Source organism: Cervus canadensis, chromosome 9, assembly GCF_019320065.1.
Source record: "Cervus canadensis isolate Bull #8, Minnesota chromosome 9, ASM1932006v1, whole genome shotgun sequence".
In the NCBI taxonomy this organism is placed as follows: Eukaryota; Metazoa; Chordata; class Mammalia; order Artiodactyla; family Cervidae; genus Cervus; species Cervus canadensis.
This window is the reverse complement of record NC_057394.1, coordinates 9,676,617-9,695,985: the sequence shown is the minus strand read 5'-3', so window position 1 is coordinate 9,695,985 and position 19,369 is coordinate 9,676,617. Positions and strand designations below refer to the sequence as shown.

At 43.5% G+C, this 19,369-nt stretch overlaps 1 protein-coding gene across 4 annotated transcripts in view; it reads right to left on the bottom strand.

Moving 5' to 3' along the window:
* Positions 1 to 2,888: 2,888 nt before the first annotated feature.
* TMTC4 (transmembrane O-mannosyltransferase targeting cadherins 4) overlaps positions 2,889 to 19,369 on the bottom strand; it is a 57,880-nt gene continuing 41,399 nt past the window's right edge. For 3 of the 4 annotated variants that reach the window (XM_043478356.1, XM_043478358.1, XM_043478355.1), the window contains 7 exons: positions 17,220 to 17,299; positions 16,942 to 17,049; positions 16,709 to 16,850; positions 10,920 to 11,034; positions 9,499 to 9,611; positions 7,831 to 7,900; positions 4,257 to 6,215 (listed from right to left, as the gene is read on the bottom strand). In XM_043478356.1, the coding sequence (XP_043334291.1) occupies positions 6,067 to 6,215; positions 7,831 to 7,900; positions 9,499 to 9,611; positions 10,920 to 11,034; positions 16,709 to 16,850; positions 16,942 to 17,049; positions 17,220 to 17,299 (777 nt within the window). In that variant the 3' untranslated portion in view covers positions 4,257 to 6,066. Of the gene's footprint in view, positions 3,584 to 4,256; positions 6,216 to 7,830; positions 7,901 to 9,498; positions 9,612 to 10,919; positions 11,035 to 16,708; positions 16,851 to 16,941; positions 17,050 to 17,219; positions 17,300 to 19,369 lie in introns of those variants that run through there. The other variant, XM_043478357.1, reaches the window with a different exon arrangement.

Below are 19,369 nucleotides of genomic sequence, written 5' to 3'. Positions count from 1 at the left end.
AATTTTTGAGACAAGTCTCAAGCCTATTCATCAAAGTTAATGCTGTTGAAATTAACTGCTGAAACAAAACGTTTTAAAGTAGCTTTTAAGTTTATTTTTGATGTGGACCACTTTAAAATTCTTTATTGACTTTGTTTCGATATTGCTTTTGTTTGTTTGGCCACGAGGCATGTGGGCTCTTAGTTCCCTGACCAGGGAAGGTGAAGTCTTAACCACTGGACTGACTGCCAGGGAAGTCCCCGAAACTAGTTTTAAATGATAGGTAAAACTGAATTTAAATCTACAGGGAACACATTTTCTCAAACACTTATCACCAGTCGGAAGCAGAAAGCTTTATTGGCCTTGGAAAAATGCCACATATTTAAAAACAAAATGATTAGAAATGCAGGACACTCAAGAAGGTTTTGATAAACTGGGTAACAGGTTTTAAGAACTCATAGAACTAATCAGACTTAGAACACAGGTGATAAGACTATAAACCTGAGATTGTTTCTGGGTAACTTAAGGTTTCAAGGATAAAAACCTCAAGTGAGAGTTAGTTCTCCTTAAATTATTTATTGAATATTATTATGTGCCAAGCATGGGTCCAGGGCTTTACATGTGTTTACTCATTTAAACTTTCCAATAAGTCTGTGAAAAAGGGTGTATTATCCACCATTTTAAGGGCTTCTCTGGTGGCTCATTTGGTAAAGAATCCACCTGCAATGCTGGAGACGTGGGTTCGATCCCTGGGTCAGGGAAGATCCCCTGGAAAAGGAAATGGCAAACCACTCTAGTATTCTTGCCTGGGAAATCCCATGGACAGGGAAGCCTGGAGGGTTATAGTCCACGGGGTCACAAAAGAGTTGGACACGACTTAGTGACTAAACCACCACCATCCACCATTTTATAGATGAGGTTCTGAGTTACTTGCTGGATTGGATTTCTAAGGTGGCCAGGAATTGCCACAAACTGGGTGGCTTGAAGGTGGCTTCTTTACCAAACAAGCCACCTGGGAAGTCTTTAAATTGGTGGATGATGCTACCTTTTTCACAGACTTATTGGAAAGTTTGGCACATAATAATATTTAAGATCAAACCTGGGTGTTCCCCATTGCACCAGATTCCTTACTGTCTGAGCCAGCAGGGAAGCCCCAAAAGTGAAAGTGAAAATCACTCAGTCGTGTCTATTTGCGACCCCATAGGATATATAGTCCATGGAATTCTCCAGGCCAGAATACTGGACAGTCTGTGTCCAGTAACAGACAGTTGCTTAGTTGCATCTCTTTGTGACCCCATGGAATAGTCCATGGAATTCTCCAGGCCAGAATACTGGAGCAGGTAGCCATTCCCTTCTCTGGCAGATCTTTCCAACCCAGGGATCAAACTGTGGCTCCCTCATTGCAGGTGGACTTTTCACCAGCTGAGCCACCACAGAAGTCCCTAAATAACAGAAATTTGGGACTTAACTGGTGGTCCAGTAGCTAAGACTTAGCGCTCCCAATGTAGGGGGCCTGGGTTTGATCCTTGGTCAGGGAACTAGATCCCACATGTCGTTAACTAAGACCCAGTGCAGCCAAATACGTAAACAAATACAAATAAATATTTAACTAACAGAAATGTTGTTCTGGAGGCCAGGAGTCTGAAGTCCAGGTGTGGGTGGGGCCATATCCCTCTGCAGGCTCCAGTGGGAGGCTCCATCCTTGTCTCTTCCAGCTCTGGTGACTCTTGGCCTTCCTTGGCTTCACTCCAGTCTCTGCCTCCATCCTAGGAGGATGCCTTCTTTGCTTTATGTATCTTCTCTTCCTTTTAAAAGATAACAACCATTGGATTCAGGGCCCACCCTAAATCCAGGATGACTGCCTCTCAAGACCCTTCACTAATTTTATCTGTAAGACCTGATTTCCAAATACAGTCACCTTCTGAGATTGTGGGTGGATATGAATTTTAGTGGGGGACACTAGTTGACACTCCCTACACTTGCCTAAGGTCTGTGAGGTACCAACTTGGGTGTAAGGCAGATTTTCCTTTCACATTCAAGTATTACGCCCCCAAAGGCCACCAATTTCTAGACGACCACTGAGAGAGCCACACAGCATAGTTTCCTGAAGACTTAAAAGCTTGCTTCAGGAGAGCCTGCATTGCACACCCCGTTGTTCAGCCAACAATCCGAGCTTCCTGAGTTTTCTCACTCAGCATCACTCTGGAGCATCACCCCCCAGCCTCTCCCCCACCTTTGGGCAGAGCAATTTAGCGACTACTTTCCGTTACCCGACTCTCCCATATGGTATCTCTTTACCACCAAGGCACCTTATCACAGCTTTATTATGAACTCATCCATGGCTCTCTTGAAGAAAGATGAATCTGTGATGTCACACATGTTCCTTTATTTAGAAAGAAAAGTTATTTAAAATGATGCTGCAATTTACAAAGGACAGCCCCAAAGAGGCCCCTGCAAGGGGGGGCTGGTAACAATGCTCAGTCCCTGATGTCTACACCAGCAAGGCCAACCTGCACACACAGCAAGGGTTGAAGTAACCTGGATTCTAAGCTCCACAGGGCAGGAATCACCTGTGAGCATTCATCATATCCTCAGCAGCAAACACACTGCCAGTCCACAGTCTGTGCTCAAGAAGATATCTTGAAAAAGATAATAGCATAGAAGTAGTATGAGGGATCCTTGTGATGGGACTCTTGTGTATCTTGACTGTTGTTCAGTTGCTCAGTTGTGTCTGACTCTGAAGCCCCACGGACCATAGCACACCAGACTTCCGTGTCCTGCACTTTCTCTCGGAGCGTGCTCAAACTCATGTCCATTGAGTCGGTGATGCCATCCAACCATCTCATCCTCTGTCGTCCCCTTCTCCTCCCACCTTCAACCTTTCCCAGCCTCAGGGTCTTTTCCAGTGAGTCAGCTCTTCATATCAGGTAGCCAAAGTATTGGAGCTTCAGCTTCAGCATCGGTCCTTTCAGTGAATATTCAGGATTGATTTCCTTTAGGATGGACTGGCTTGATCTCCTTGCAGTCCAGGGGTCTCTACTCGACTGTAGTGACCTCACAAATCTACCTGTGATAAAATCACAGAGCTGTGCCCTCCACTAAAAAGTTTTCCACTGATCTTTCATCTAATGATTTTTATTCACTGCTGATCTTTTCTGCAATCAATTAATTCACTAGGGACAAAAAAAAATAATGGTTTTCTAATTGCCATTCTTTCAACATTTATTAGCTTCAATTAGTCAAGAGAGAAAAATAATTTTCCCCCACCAGCTATGGCTATTTGGTAACCATGCAATCATGACAGACAGATCAAACCTGTCTGCTGAGAAATCTATACCTTCCTCCAAGTCTAGTCTATCATTTAAGGCAAGTACTGAGTCAAGCACCTCATTACTGGGAGGGAGGTCTTATTATGCCCACATTACAGATGGGAAACTGGAGTTGAAGCAATGCTAAATGACTTGCCTGTGGCATCAAAGCCCTAGAGCCAAGAATGAAGTATAGTTTTTTTCACCTCAAAGTCCAATAGGTGTGAATATGAACATACATGTCCAATGCTTTACTCTGGGGCTTTGTCTATTCTGTGATATTTAAGCTCATTCATCTGAAATAAAATGGAAAGACCACGCTTCAGAAATATGATAGAATCAGAAACCCAAAGAGCCCTGTGAATGCATAGTGAGCTACATCTACATGGTGCAGGTCCTAAGAAATAAATGTAACACTGCATTTAATGGGGAAGAGATGTACAGAGAAATAAAAAATAGCCCCAAACTATCTTCCAGGGTTTCGTGACGTTTACTATCAGGGAGGTGAAGAAGAATTATTCGGACTCTCAGATTTCCCAAACTGGCAACGATCCCTATGCTTGTTCTCATACCACCCGCACTCCCAACTGAATCCCAAACCATGACTGAGCAATAAAAACACAAGTTTAAGAAAAATACCAAAAACGAGGGGGAACCGGGAGACAGATCTCCACTTCAGTCTTGTTAGAAGGGAAATCTAAGAAATAAAGGAGGTGGCTGCCTTAAGAAGGAAAGGAGGAGGAAGGAGAGAGGAAGAGCATGGCCCACTTCCAAAATCTGCCGAGATAAAAGGCTCCATGAAATGTCAATCAGGCGAATGGCTGTTTTCTCTGGGCAGATGGCAGCTATGATGGAAATCCTGAGACGGAGCAGTGAGGGCTGGGGGGTTCACTCTGCAGGCAGGGTGTCTTGATGTGACACAAGTTTTAGTATCAGTACAAAAGAAACAAAATCACGAATAGGCTCTTATAAGAAATGTTTTTCCTTTACTCTCAAAAGACAAGCACTGTTTTAAAGAAAGAAATTTTAAAAAAAATCAACAAGCATATAGTACATCTATTACCTCCCAAGCTAAGCGCTATAGGAACATAATGAACAGTAAGGCAGCTCCTGCTCTTAAGAGCTCTATAAACTGTTATTGTTGTTTTGGGACCATTTCTGAAAGGTTTGAAACAGCATTTTCTCTTCTGAGGATCTCAAAATCTCGTAGGTTACGATTTACAACTCTATGCTGGTCTGCCGTGGACCCCACTCCTCACAAGCGAGTGTTAGACAGTCAAATTCATCTCAATGTGATATCTACTCAGCCTGTTGGTTGAACCTGGATGACTCTATTAAGCAGTGCCTAAAACCAAATAGTGGAGGAGGAAATGGCAACCCACACCAGTATTCTTGCCGGGGAAAGCCCATGGATAGAGGAGCCTGGTGGGTTACAGTCCATGGGGTCGAAAAAGAGTTGTACACGACTTAGTGACTAAACAACAACAAAACCCAAATAGAAGCCAAATTCTAGAAAGAATGAATTGGTCACTTTGATTTCAGTTTAAGGAAAGAAGACAAAGAGTCAAATATTGGGTCGCCCAAAATGTTTTGGGCGCCCAAAACGCCCATAACATCTTAAGGAAAAACCCAAACAAACATTTGGCCAACCGAGCAACTTGAAAAATCATCTATTAAGGAGGCAATATGACACTTTTATACTGGTTTGTGTAATAATCTCACTGCATAAGAAATTACATAGATTGCATAAATCATTAGGTCAACAGCAAATATAGAATAAAACAAAATGAATATGATTATTCTGACCCAATAAAACAGGATAAATAATCCAATTCTTAAAAATATCACAAACTTCTCAAATGTGGTTCCTTTTGAGAGGAAGTTTACCTCTTGCATTTTTTGGATATGACTGTGGTTCTATGAAGCTAAATGGAAAACTGCTTTCCAGCTAAACATATAAAAACGCAACTTACATAGATGTGTAGCCCTCTTAATACTGGATATAACAAAAATAAAGACATCAGGCTGCCTGTTTTTGTCTAAAGCATAGCTTCAATTTTCTATTAAGAATGACAGTTTATGTGGAATACTACACAATTTTGCATGCTACCAATAGCACAAGTTGAAGAATCCAAAAAATATTGTAGGAGTGAATTTCTTCCTATGAAAAAAGTGTAAATATACCAGATGTTAAAACTTCCACTCTTCATTCAATTATTTGCCCTGTTCAAAACATAAAAATACAAATAAATATTTCCTTACAAATGAAGTACATAGCATATTGTTTGGAAAAAAATGAAAAAGCCAAAAATCTTAATTTACTCATCATTAAATAAAAATTCTAATATACAGACACACAAGATATTTACATAAAGTATAGGAGTCAGTATGTCACTTTCTGTTCACAGTCGACGTTTAATAGTATGAGTATCTATGCAACACGACTCATTCCAAATGCAGGTTTAATTCTGCTGTAAGTCGCTCAAGATAATTTTTTTCTCTTTTTCTTTTTAATTAAAAAAGACTTTACCCTTGGAATTTCAGAAGTTATGTTTGAGTTGTCTGAAAAAATACAATTTCAATGCAAAAACCACATCAAGCATTCAAGAGTAAATTGCTGGTGCTATAATCTTTTTGCATGTTTTTGTTTTCACAGGAAAAAAAACCAATAAAGTAAATAACATGTAGGACTTTAAATGGTTAAACGCAAGCACGAGATATGGACAATCTGCCTCATGCACACACACACACACAAACTCAGAAAATGAAGGAAAAAGGATCAGACATTTTTCTTTTGCATTTGTTCCAGCTTTCTTCTTAGAAGACCATAATTTTCCCTAGTTCCCGATGCTGTTGGGTCAAGCCGCAGAGAGATCTCGTAGTGTTTTTTGGCCAAGTCTAGATGGCCCCAACGATGATACAGCACAGCTGAAACAGCAAGAGATCAATTTCATTGGAAAGGCTTCTGAATAACTTGTGGTAGTCCCAACCACTTGCACAAAGAAATATAACAGAACCTCTGTGAGCAGTTTTCCAAAACCATTGTTTAAAACAATGCTGTTCGTACTGCCAAATTTATTTATTGTAATCGTGCTCCTTGGTGATTGTCCATTTAACCATTCCCAGTTACTCCCGGGGTTCTGAACCATCTCCCTACAGCAACATCGTTACATAAAGAAGTAAAAGAAGAGTTCCCTAAGTTTGGTGATGCTGCCCTGAAATTTCCTGGAAGCCAGGCTGGATAGGGCTGGGCTGCCACGCTGCTTAGCACAAAGCCACCACGTAGAAGACCAGCTGTTCAGGTTTTTGTTTTTTTTTTTAATAATTTTTATTTATTTATTTTTTGGCTGTGCTGGGTCCTCCCAGCTTTGAGGGTTTTCCTCTAGTTGCAGTAAGCGGGGGCTACTCTTCGTTGCAGAGCATGGGCTCTAGGGCACATGGGCTCAGTAGTCATGGGCACATGGGCTTAGCTGCTCTGCAGCATGTGGGGTCTTCCAGGACCAGGGATCAAGCCCCTGTCTCCTGCATTGGCAGGTGGATTCTTCACCACTGAACCACCAGGGAAGCCCCAAGACCAGCTGTTTAATAAAGATTCCCTTACACCTTTTGGCAACATCATAGCTTGTCTGTTGCCAGCTGGAATTCAGGGCTCTCACATCAAGATCTGACCATAAAGTGATAGTAAAATAAATCTACGTATTAGAATAGTAAGCCTCTGATGATAACAACAATTTTCTAAGTAAAATGAACTTTCGATGTGAGCAGTACAGAAACCACTGATGCTTCATCACTTTCTTGCAAGGAGAAGCTACAGAATCTATAGGGAAGAGATTTGGTAGAAAAAATATTCACATGACTGAGCCTTCTAAACATCAACAAGCCTTGTTCTAAAAATCTGAATTACTGGGACTTCCCTGGTGGCCCAGTGGTTAAGGATCTGCCCTGCAGTGCAGCCATGTGCCTCGGGGAAACCAAGCCTGCATGCTACCTCTAGAGAGAAACAACTCAGACTCGAGGCAGCCAAAGAAGTACTTTTCTAAAAATCTGAATTACTGAGATATAAAAAGAGAAGAAAGGAATTCTAGGGAATATATCACTGTAAATGCATTCTTAGCCAAGACAGAGAACATAGGAATTCAAGGAAGACCAGGTTAGGAGGAAGGTTCACTACAGAAAAGCACACACAGGTCAGACTGCAAACTTCCCAAGTACTTCTCAGTTCACTAAGGCCAACACAGGCTAGATTTGAAAAACAACTCTCCCAAGTGATTTTACAAAAATGTATCTATTTCACTAAGTGAAAGCCACTCAGTCGTGTCCAACTCTTTGCGACCCTGTGGATTGTAAAGTCCATGGAATTCTCCAGGCCAGAATACTGGAGTGGGTAGCCTTTCCCTTCTCCAGGGGATCTTCCCAAGCCAGGGATGGAACCCAGGTCTCCCACATTGCAGGTGGATTCTTTACCAGCTGAGCTACCAGGGAAGCCCATTTCACTAAGAGTATATAGAATTTCAGTATGATTCAAATTGAAATTTTTCCTTACCCAAATTGCCATGGTAACTTGCCGTATTTGGATGAGCTTTAATTGCTCTGAGGAACAAAGCTTCAGACTCCTAGAAGATGAAATACATACAAGATAAGGTACTGCACGAAATGCCAAGGTTTCATGCACAGTTTATCGCCTATGGTTTTCAAACTTTGAATGCGCTCTTTGTTCCACCAAATCCTCCTTCCAACACTGAGGAGGCCCAGTGGGGCCACACCGTGTTGAAGAGAGGCTGGGAACGGTGACCCACCGCAGGGTGTGATGGAGCAGAGGTGACAGCAGGAGTCAGGACAGCGGCCAAAAAGAGGACGAATATGCTGAGGACTCTGCCACCTGCCTCCCAGAAGTGGCGGGGATCCTGCCACATCGAGCAAGCAGCTAGTTCAGGGTGCGGGGGAGGATGAACAAAGGTCAAAGGGAAAGCGCTGGGCTCTGAGAACACCTGTGGAAGGGTCACTTCCAGTCAGCATCGGTGAACTCATTTCCAGGATTCTCCAGGTTAGGAGGTGGGGTCTGTGTGACCTTCCGGAAGAACCCACAACCCCCTGGGGAACCCAGAAGCAGCCTAGTCAGTTGGAGAAAATGAGCAGAGAGAATGGGGCAGAAACAGCCACAACTGGGTCCCCTCTGCACAGGCAGACTTGCAAAAAGTAAACACAATGCTCCTCAAAAGGTTATCAGTCAGCAAGATCTAGAAATTAAAAAATGTATATTGAAGCTATGAAACTCCCTGAGTATTCAACTCGAAAAGGATAGAAATGCATGAATTATCTTACTGCAGTGTTGTTATAGAAAATTATACTGATAATGCTATCTCATCAGCTGAAGAGACGTAAATAACATGGGACAAATGGGAATTAATCAGTACTTCTAGGCCTAGCGTGATCAGAATCACATACAGCCCCTGATTCGGGAAAGAAGTACTTCTCTCATGAAAGGACTAAGACGCTGCTTCTAAAAGTATGTTTTCTGTAACATTTGTGTTAGGAGGCCAGGATGCTGGTTGAAAATACCCATTTGCTGACCTCACCCAACTGAGCCATGGGGAAGAATAAGCATTTGTGTTTTCACAGGCTCTCTCGGTGGTTCTGACGCACAGAATTAAAATCTGAGATCAGTGCCATTGGGAACGGAGTCCCCCTGAGTACACAGGGAGTTAAGTGCCTTGTGATTCACGGTCTACTGGCCTATCCTGGGAGCCCCGTCACACACAGCTGAACCAGTTTTCATCGGTCAGAAACTTCTAGGGCTTTGCAGGCGATCTGTAACTTCCTGCAGGTGAGGAGAAACCTGGAAGCAGGAAGAACCAATCCTATCCCGCCTTGGACCACTATTCTTTCTGTGCAAAGACCACCAGCCCCACTGCCAGGACAGCATCACAGCTCTGTGCCGGGGAGGGGGCTGGGGAGTCCGCTAGGGCTCCGTGGGCTTCTCCTCCCCTCCCACGTCTGAGCAACAGCGATGATGACCAGAAAGCATGTGGAGCTGGGCCACAGATTCATCTCTCGGGCAGCTTCTCCAGGATGCAGGCTGACCAAGCCACACTGGTATGCGGCTAGCACGGCTCGGGCCCCGCTCTCAACTTAACCGGGCAGAAGTTACACTTATGGTTCCTGTCAGGTGCTGGCACTCAGCGCGAGAAATCACAGCCTGGGGGCCACGCACCTTGTATTTCTGGGACTTCCCCAGCACGTTTGCCAAGGAGAACATCAGAGAGTGGTCGTTAGGTATTAATTCCAGTGCCTCTCTGCCAACAGCTTCAGCTTGGGCTAAATTACCTATGAGTGAAAAATGGAAAACCTAAAAAACACGTTTGTGCCGTAGTAGTGTTTTAGTCTAATTAACAAGGCTTTTGTGCATTATGTACAGTCATGAGTAAACTACGTAATAAAATAAATGTGGAACGTGTCACTCACACACACACACACACACACGCAACACACACACACACACACACACACGACCTAACAGCTGCAAAGCCATGGCAGTCCAGCACAATTTTGATATAATATACTAACAGCTTTGGATTAAATTCTGTCACAGCATGTAAAATTTAATTTTAATTTCCCCCCAGATACCAGGTCTACCCAAATAGGAGAAAATAAGCCTGCAGAATATCCCAGCAACCCTTTAATAACTGAATATTTATAGTACTGAAGTTCACGTTCTACATTTCCTTTAGAAACAAGTGCATTTCTCCCTCCACACTGTACAGATGGCTGACTAGCTTTAAATTCTGCCAAATGAAAACTATCATTTCTTATGGGATGGTTAGATTTTTTAAACTGGGGAACAGAGAAACTTCCAACTGATCCAGTCTCCCACATGCTAAGAAAACCAGATCATCAAGTTTGTTATCACTGTATCAAAAATAAGGATCTCTGAGGGTAGGTTTGAGGGCATCTCCTTTGGGTACCATTCATGACCTTTGGAGCATGGACTCAGAACCATCTGTTTCATAAGCCAGGAAGCCATCCTTATTTATTTCTGGGAACCTCCAGCATCCTGCTGCTGCTGCTGCTGCTAAGTCACTTCAGTCGTGTCTAACTCTGTGCGACCCCATAGACGGCAGCCCACCAGGCTCCCCTGTCCCTGGGATTCTCAAGGCAAGAACACTGGAGTGAGTTGCCATTTCCTTCTCCAATGCATGAAAGTGAAAAGTGAAAGTGAAGTCGCTCAGTCGTGTCCGACTCTGTGAGACCCCATGGACCGCAGCCTACTAGGCTCCTCTGTCCATGGGATTCTCCAGGCAAGAGTACTGGAGTGGGGTGCCACTGCCTTCTCCCTCCAGCATCCTAGATGATGCCAATTATCACATGACAGGCTTAAGATGAAATGAGATGTTAGTGCACACCAACCCCATTACTCAACACCACCTCTAAGCAAAGGGTCACTTTCCCAAACATTCATATTCCAGTATGTCAAAGGAAACTCCATATTCCAGATTTCATATTTGCCATGCAATATATTGAACCCTAGTTTCATTAAAAAAAAAAAAACTAACATACTATTAAAAAAAAATCAGCTCTATTCCTTAACTATCCACTGGTGCAGCACTGGGGACTGGCTGAATCGCTACCCCGCACCTGTGTTATCGAGGAGTATGATCATGTTATTCCAGGCCAGGCTGTGCTCTGGCTTCAGCACGGTAGCGTTCCTCCATGCGTTCAGTGCATCCACGTGACGATTCAGATCTGCGTACTGAAAAGAAAGCATGGACTCCTGGCAATCAATCAATATTCCAATTCTCTTTTGCTTTCTCTTTCCAAGCTCTAACTAACCCCCCAAAACCAAACTTGTATGTATCAAGCTTCCAAATTTTCATATTAACTCATTTAATTCTCCAAACAATCTCAGGGATGAAGAGAACTATTCCCATTTCACAGATGAAGTAAACTGAGGCACACAAAGAGGAAGTAACTTGCCCAAAGTTCCACATCTAGAAATGGGAGAGCAGGGAATGGGACCAGGTGGTTTAGCTCCTCAGCCTACAACCTTTTAACTACAACCCATAACTTAGTGATTCCAGGTGTTAAATTATGTTGCATACCACTGAAAAGAGGTAAGGGAAAAAACGAAATCATTAGTATTTTTCTAGAAAGATTTCATGTAGTCTAGGTATTATTTAAGTTATTATTTTAAATGGCAAACAAAACATTTAATGTGATTAAGCTCCATGTGTCAAGCTCACCTTGTGAAGAATGGTCTTCCTGACTCTATCTAAGCTTCCTATGAAACTGTGAGTGTATCAGACATACTTTATGAAGTCACTGGAGAAGTCTTAAGCAAGAACATAAACCCCTTTGTCAATCTGGAGCCTGTTTGCCTCCCTCAGGAAGGAGAGAATAATGTACTGCTGTCTTTTGAGAGAGAATGTTAACATTGATAATAGAATACAAAATGGTTAGTTCTCAATTTACATAGTTAATAAAAGCATACAGAGGGAGAAAATGATGGGAGTTTGTAGCAGGTGACCCTCTGGCCCTCTCTGAAAGTGAAAGTCACTCAGTCGTGTCTGACTCTTTGCAACCCCGTGGACTATGCAGTCCACAGAAGTCTCCAGGCCAGAACACTGGAGTGGGTAGGCATTGCCTTCTCCACCCCAGGGCTCGAACCCAGGTCTCACACATTGCAGGCAGATTCTTTACCTAGCCCTCTCTAATTCAGTTCAAATGCACATCTCAACTGAATGAACATGGTTCCTTTAACTCCACAACCAAGTGCACGTGATGACAATTTTATCAGAATTTAAGGCTATTTCTTTATTTACTATCAGGTCTGTCTTTTCCTTAGACAACAGAAACTGTGACTTGCCCTGTGACCCACACAGTAAATAGGTGACATATTATGCCAGAAAAAGAAATGTTGAGTGAATTATGGAAATATCTGTGAATATCCATTTCCTAGAGATGTTGAAATTTCCCATGAGACTCAGGAACTCTAATTAAAGTACTTTAGCCCTTAAATGAGGAAATATGTAAAGTTAAAAAACTTTTAATAATTTAGGTTGCCTAATTATATCAACATTTAATTTCCTCTTTATATTTGATATTTCACTGATTTCTCAGCCAATTCTCTCCAGCAAGTAAGACGCATTTGAGTTACATGGACAAGACTCATAGGGATTTTCCAGGCAAGAGTACTGGAGTGGGTTGCCATTTTCTTCTCCAGGGGATCCTTTTGACCCAGGGATCAAATCCAGGTCTCTTGCATTGTAGGCAGACACTTTACTGTCTGAGCTACCAGGGAAGTCAATTATATCAACATTTAATTTTCTCTTTGTATTTGATATTCCATTGATTTCTCAGCCAATTCTCTCCAGCAAGTAACATGCATTTGAGTTACATGGACAAGACTCATAGTGACATTCATTCTAAAGCACCCAGGAAAACCAGCATAACTTCGTTACACGAACATTCTTTACATATTTTATTATTTATTACTATCTATTAAAGAATAACACCAGACTGAACCAGATAACATTTACTCTTATTTTGCCTTGAACTGGCTCAGACAGTAGAAAATCTGCCTGTAATACAGGAGACCCAGCTTTGATCCCTGGGTCAGGAAGATCCCCTGGAGAAGGGAATGGCAACCCACTCTAATATTCTTGTGTCAAAAATCCCGTGGAGAGAGGAGCCTGGTGGGCTATAGTCCATGGGGTCACAAAGAGTGGACACGACTGAGCGACTAACACTTTTACACACTTGCCTTTTATAGCAGCTATACAAAGTGAACAAGCACTTTAAGTGAAACAGAGAAAAATGGTGATTTCACAAGAACTACTCACCCAGAAAGTAAACAGATAAATAAGCACATTATTTTCCTAATACTTCTATGCTTAGCTTTCTATGCTCTGCAAACTACATTTCCCAGGGTGCTTTGCTACTTGGCTCCTCCCAGTTAAGTCTCTGCCAATAGGAGTCACGAGTGATGATCAGATGGTTGGACAAGGAGTAGCCCTGCCCCCCATTCTCGCTTTCTCCTTCCTTATTATCCTTGGCAGCGTCTCTACAGTGGTCATGTCCCCTCCTCCACAGTCCCAGGGCTGGACTGTGGTTGTTCTATCATCATCTCAGTCTTCAGTTCAGTTGCTCAGTCGTGCCCAACTCTTTGCGACCCCATGGACTGCAGCACGCCAGGTCTCCCTGTCCATCACCAACACCTGGAGTTTACTCAAACTTATGTCCACTGAGTTGGTGATGCCATCCAACCATCTCATCCTCTGCCATCCCTTTCTCCTCCTGCCTTCAATCTTTCCCAGCATCAAGGTCTTTTCCAATGAGTCAGCTCTTCGCCTCAGGTGGCCAAAGTATTGGAGCTTCAGCTTCAGCATCAGTCCTTCCAATGAACATTCAGGACTGATTTCCTTTAGGATGGACTGGTTGGATCTCCTTGCAGTCCAAGGGACTCTCAAGAGTCTTCTCCAACACCACAGTTCAAAAGCATCAATTTTTCAGCGCTCAGCTTTCTTTATAGTCCAACTCTCACATCTCACATCTCAGTCTTCAGGTGATGGTTAATTCCTGAGATGTGTTGCCTTCCATGAGTTCTTAAATTCTGGGGGCACCACCTCATCCTGTTTGTCCCCCTAACCCCAACGTAGTTTCCTTTTACTCCCTGAGTTAATATCATCTTTCCACAAGTGTTTTTCCAACAGCTGTATAACCCGTTCCTTGTACTGAATCTTCTCTAAGATACTTAGTATGGTTTTAGTTTTCCTGAATGGATCCTGACTGATACAGTCAGTCCTTGCACAATGAACTGTGTCCAGTCACCATTACCATAGTTCTCTAATATCAGTGATGTGTCCCGAATAAGGGCTTCCCTGGTGACTCAGACTGTAAAGAATCTGCCTGCAATGCAGGAGACCAGGGTCCCAAATAATCCAGCTCCTCCCCATTTCCTATGTCACATGAGAACTGCGTTATATTCCCTTCTTATCTGGATCCAGACATCAAAACACATTTCTGTCCCCACTACTAAAGAGTGACTAAGGAGGATTTTTTTCCCAAACAGAAACTCTTATGTTAAGTCCTTATTATTTGCTATTATATAAATATACTGGTTGAGCTTTTAAAGATTAAGCTCTTAATGCTTTTAAGCTGTCAAGCAGGCAAAAGCTAGATAATTAAACCACAATAGAGGACAAAATCTTTAAATAAGCAAGAACAGTTGGCAGGAGAGAATGCAGGAAGATTACTTCATGGTAGCATAATTAGTAAACAATATACAGAGAGTGGCATAAGGTCTTCATACAGTTAAGACTACAGATGATCTTCTACGTGAGAGTGCGGATGAGTTCCAGGGCCTGGAGCACATTGCTAGAAACCTCTAGTTTATATTCTATCTTCCTCTCTTTGAACGTTAACTTGGCTCATTTACCATAAATTCTCAATTTCCCAAACCCCAAGGAATTGCAGCGACTGGCAGCTACTGCAGGAAGGAAGAAGACTGCTAAGTATTAGAGCTTTACAGTATTAACCCAGGACTCCAGGCAGATACACTCACTTCACAAACAATAATGAGAAAAAAGAGCTGCCTCCAAAATAGAGGAATAAAAAGGAATCAAAAAAGAATTCAACAGGGGCTGGGGGAGCGACGGATTGGGAGTGTGGAACTAGCATATACAAACTATTATATAGAGAGTGGATAAACAACAAGGTCCTCTTGTACTGCACAGGGAACTACATTCAATATTCTGTAATAAACCACAGTGGGGGGAAAAAAAAACAAAGAAGAATTCATGTGGATCTCAAGAATACTATGTCAATGCAAGTCCTGGTAAAGACATAGTAAACAGTAATCTCTGCCATAACCACCAAGGCAGGTATTTGGATAACAGCCAACTTGTTTCCAGACCTCCTTCTCACTTCATGAACTTTGTAAGAATCTACCCTGCATTATAAGTGATTGGATTTTCTGGTCTTTACTGACATCATTACAGAGAAGTTGTATTGTCTGTCCCGTCTCCAAGAAAACCATACAGAGGACCAGAATATGTGTGTGCGAGTATGTGAGTTAGTCGCTCAGTTGTGTCCGACTCTTTGTGACCCATGGACTGTAGCCCACCAGGGTTCTCTGTCCACGGAATTTTTCAGGCAAGAATACTGAAGTGGGTTAGTAACCAAAATTTCCATTAAATAATCTCAAAGCCCTTTTGTGGGCTCCTGAGCTTTCTTTTATGGGGGTGAGGGGTGGTTCCCTGTAAAAATGCAGGGAACCGTCCCTTGAGACAGGAGAAAAGGAAAGCTCAGAAATCGCATTATGGGTTTGTTTTTTTAAATTTCAGTTTTTATCCGTGTTTTAAAAAACAGAGGAGCCAATGTTTATCAGGAAGTAACCCCTTGGAACACTGTTTTACAGGGCACAAAGGGACTTTAAAAATTGTAATTTACTCCTTAGTTTAACCTGTTGCCTTTATGATCTCTTAAAACTTGGCTAATTCAAGATGGCTTGCTCTCTAATTAGAGCTTTAAAAAAAACTCCCACATGTTAGGAAATCAAATAGCTGCCTTCAACTGAGATAAATGTACGTGAAAGGACTTCATAAGATGTAGAGGGCAAGAATGGGTGTTACTATTCTTATTTTTTTTTTTAAGTGTCTTTTAAAGAAATTATTTATTTTTGGCTGTGCGGGGTCTCCGTTGCTGCTAAGGCTTTTCTCTAGCTGCGGTGAGTGTGGGCTTCTCACTGCCGTGGCTTCTGTTGCCCAGCACAGGCTCCTGGGTGAGCGGGCTTCAGTAGCTGTGGTTCCCGGGATCTAGAGCTCAGGGCTCAGCAGAAGCGGAACTAAGCCAGCTGCCCTGTGGCATGTCAGATCTTACCTGAGCAGGGACCGAACCTGTGTCCCCTGCACTGCCAGATGGATTCCTATCCACTGGGCCACCAGGGAAGTCACCCGTTCTATTTTTTTCACTTGAATGAATTTAATCAGTTTTGCTTTAAAAATCCCATCTGAAGGAATAAAATATTTCAAATGACCTGATCACTTTCTTCTGCCTGGTGACGGTCAATCCTATGAGGCTGGACTAGGTTCTTCCTGATCAATCTCTGTTTGCCCCCAAAGTACCTAGGATATAGTGCTACATAAAGAATCCGCTTGCAATGCGGGAGGCCTGGGTTCGATCCCTGGGTGGGGAGGATCCCCTGGAGAAGGGAAAGGCTAACCACTCCAGGATTCTGGCCTGGAGAATCACATGGATTGTATAGTCCATGGGGTCACAAAGAGTTGGACACGACTGAGTGACTTTCACTTCACTATGAGGGCAAGTACCAAACAGACATTACAATGATAACAGTATAAAGAAGGAAACAAAATCATGCTTTTCTTCCACAGCCACAGGGCACCTTACCAAAGGTTGGGTAAGCTTACCAAACGCCCCAGGTTGTAGTAACAATCTGGGTATTTCCTCCGGTGCTTGATCGCCGTCCGGTAACTTTGCTCGGCGGCTTGGAACCGCTTCAGGCTGTTTTGTACGATGCCTAAATTCATCCATGCGGCAGCGAAGTCTGGCCTGGAAGGTGAACGAGGAAAGGAAAGCATCAGCCCCCAGGAGGCAGGGGTGCCCATCCTCGCCGTGAACACAATTGTAAGAGGACACTTACTGTATCTGTACAGCCAAAGACAGCAGCTCCTCCGCTTCCTGAAGCTCGTTCCTTTCTTTCAGGATGTTTCCCAGATTATTCATGGCATGGACGTACTTGGGATTTAATCTGGAAGTGGAGAGAGAAACCAAGCCCGCAGTCTTCACCCAGCTCTCAGGCACTGGCAAACCTAAAGTTGGGGCCCTCGCGGGGACAGGTTTTTAGCGCTAGAAAGTTACAATTAGACACGGATACTGTAAAAATGGCATGTCTTCTGCGAGATAAGCCGCTTGCAGTACCTCACCGCTTCCCGGTAATATCTGATGGCCGCAGTCTGATTGCCTTTATCAGCCAGGTTTTTGCCAACGTTGTAGTGAACCTGAAAAGAGAGGAAAACCTTGGCTGTCAGCTGCCAGGCTTCTTCGTTCCGACCTGAGAGGCCCATCATACCTTCTAACCGAAAACAAAGGATTGTTGTTGCTGTTTAGTTGCTCCGTTGTGTTCAACGTTTTGGCGACTCCATGGTTGCTCACCCCACTGTAGCCCACCAGGCTCCTCTATCCATGGGACTTCCCAGGCGGGAACACTGGAGTGGGTTGCCATTTCCTTCTCCGGGCGATCTTCCTGACCCAGGAACTGAACCCATGTCTCCTGCATCTCGTTCCTGCCTTGGAAGGTGGATTCTTTACCGCTGAGCCACCAGGGAAACCCATCAAAAGTATTTCTCCATCATCAAACGTTCCCTTTGGAGGTGTACAATGTAAAGGCCAACAGGAGCCTCAGAGGAGATGATGCTACAGAAAAATACCCACCTGGGTGAGTGCTGTGTGATGCTAATGACAGTAACGCTGGTGGCTGGCGGGTGCTGACGCGCTGCTTTGGCGTCACTGAGCGTCTTACCCAAAGCTGTGGTGCTGGATTTGAACTGAGGCTCCAAAGCCTATGTTTCTTCTCCCTGCATCACACCCATTTCTGAGGGGACCAGGCAAAGACGGGCTGGCTGCTCAAGGCAATTTCTAGACCCACTCACTCACCCTGCTATTTCTCTTCAGGTAAAATAATGTTTCTTTGGGGTGTTAAGGGCTGCATCATTGTACCACAAAATTCATGTTGAAGTCCTAGCCCCTAGTACCCCAAAATGTGACTGAATTGAAAGGCGGGGTCTTTAAAGAGGTCCTTAAGATGAAACGAGGTTCTTGGGGCCCTGGTCCAATCTGAATGGTGTCCTTATAAGAGGATGAAATGGCGACATACAATGAAACACGAGGGATGCCCACACACAGAGGAGAGACCACAAGGCCACGTGAGGGTTTAGCAAGAAGTCCGTGAGCCAAGGACAAAGGCCGCCTCAGGAGAAACCAGCCCTTCTGATGCCTTGGTCTTGGACTTCTGGCCTCCAGAGCGGTGAGAAAATAAAATTCTGTTGTTTTATGCCACGCAGTCCACGGTATCTTGCTGTGGTAGCCCTAGTGGACTGGTGTAAGGGTTTCCAAGGTGGCTCAGTTGTAAAGCATCTGCCTGTCCATGCAAGAGACACAGGTTCAATCCCTGGGTTGGGAAGATCTCCTGAAGGAGGAAATTCCAACCCACTCTGGTATTCCTGCCAGGAGAATCCCACGTGAGGATCCTAGTGGGCCCCAGTTCACACAGTGGCAAAGGGGTTGGTCACAAAGAGTTGGGGGTGGGGGAAGCAGAGGATGAGATGGTTAGATAGCATCACTGATTCAATGGGACATGATTTTGAGCAAACTCTGGGAGACACTGGAGGACAGAAGAGTCTGGTGTGCTGCAGTCCATGGGGTCACAGAGAGTAGGACACAACTTAGCAACTGAACAACAAAAATGGAATGACATATGGTGAATTACAATAATGGTTTGCGTACAGTCAAGTAGCATTATATCTGAACATTCAAAACTCCTTCTAAAAGTATAACCACATCCTGCCTTATCAATCTTCTTCAAAATATACTAATATTTCTAGAAGGGTATAGAACAGTGCAATATTCTTTAAGCACACATGTAGCAGAGATTTGTTTTTTAACTCCCAATTTTAAAGTCTATATTTCTATTTTTACTTCCTCAGACACAAGGAATCACAAAACAGGAAAATCATGGGTGACAGAAATGTGTAATATTGTGCAGCACACTATATAATTTAAACTCCCCGAACCAAATTACTGTCTATCCATAGGTATTACCATCTTCAAGTTACAGCTTGGAGGAGGCTATGGCTGGATCATGGGTTTGGAAAAGTGTGCTCTAAATGGTTTGATTTTGTGCTTGTCCCAGGCCCAGGCCCAGCCCCAGCCTGGAAGCGTTAACTTCATTCCTGTCCCGCACACGAAGGGAGACTCCAACCTGTGAATGTGGACGTGCCTATGGTCTCCAGAATACAAACACAGCTCCTACACAGACTTCAACTCAGCGAGCTCCTGCCACTTCCTGGGAA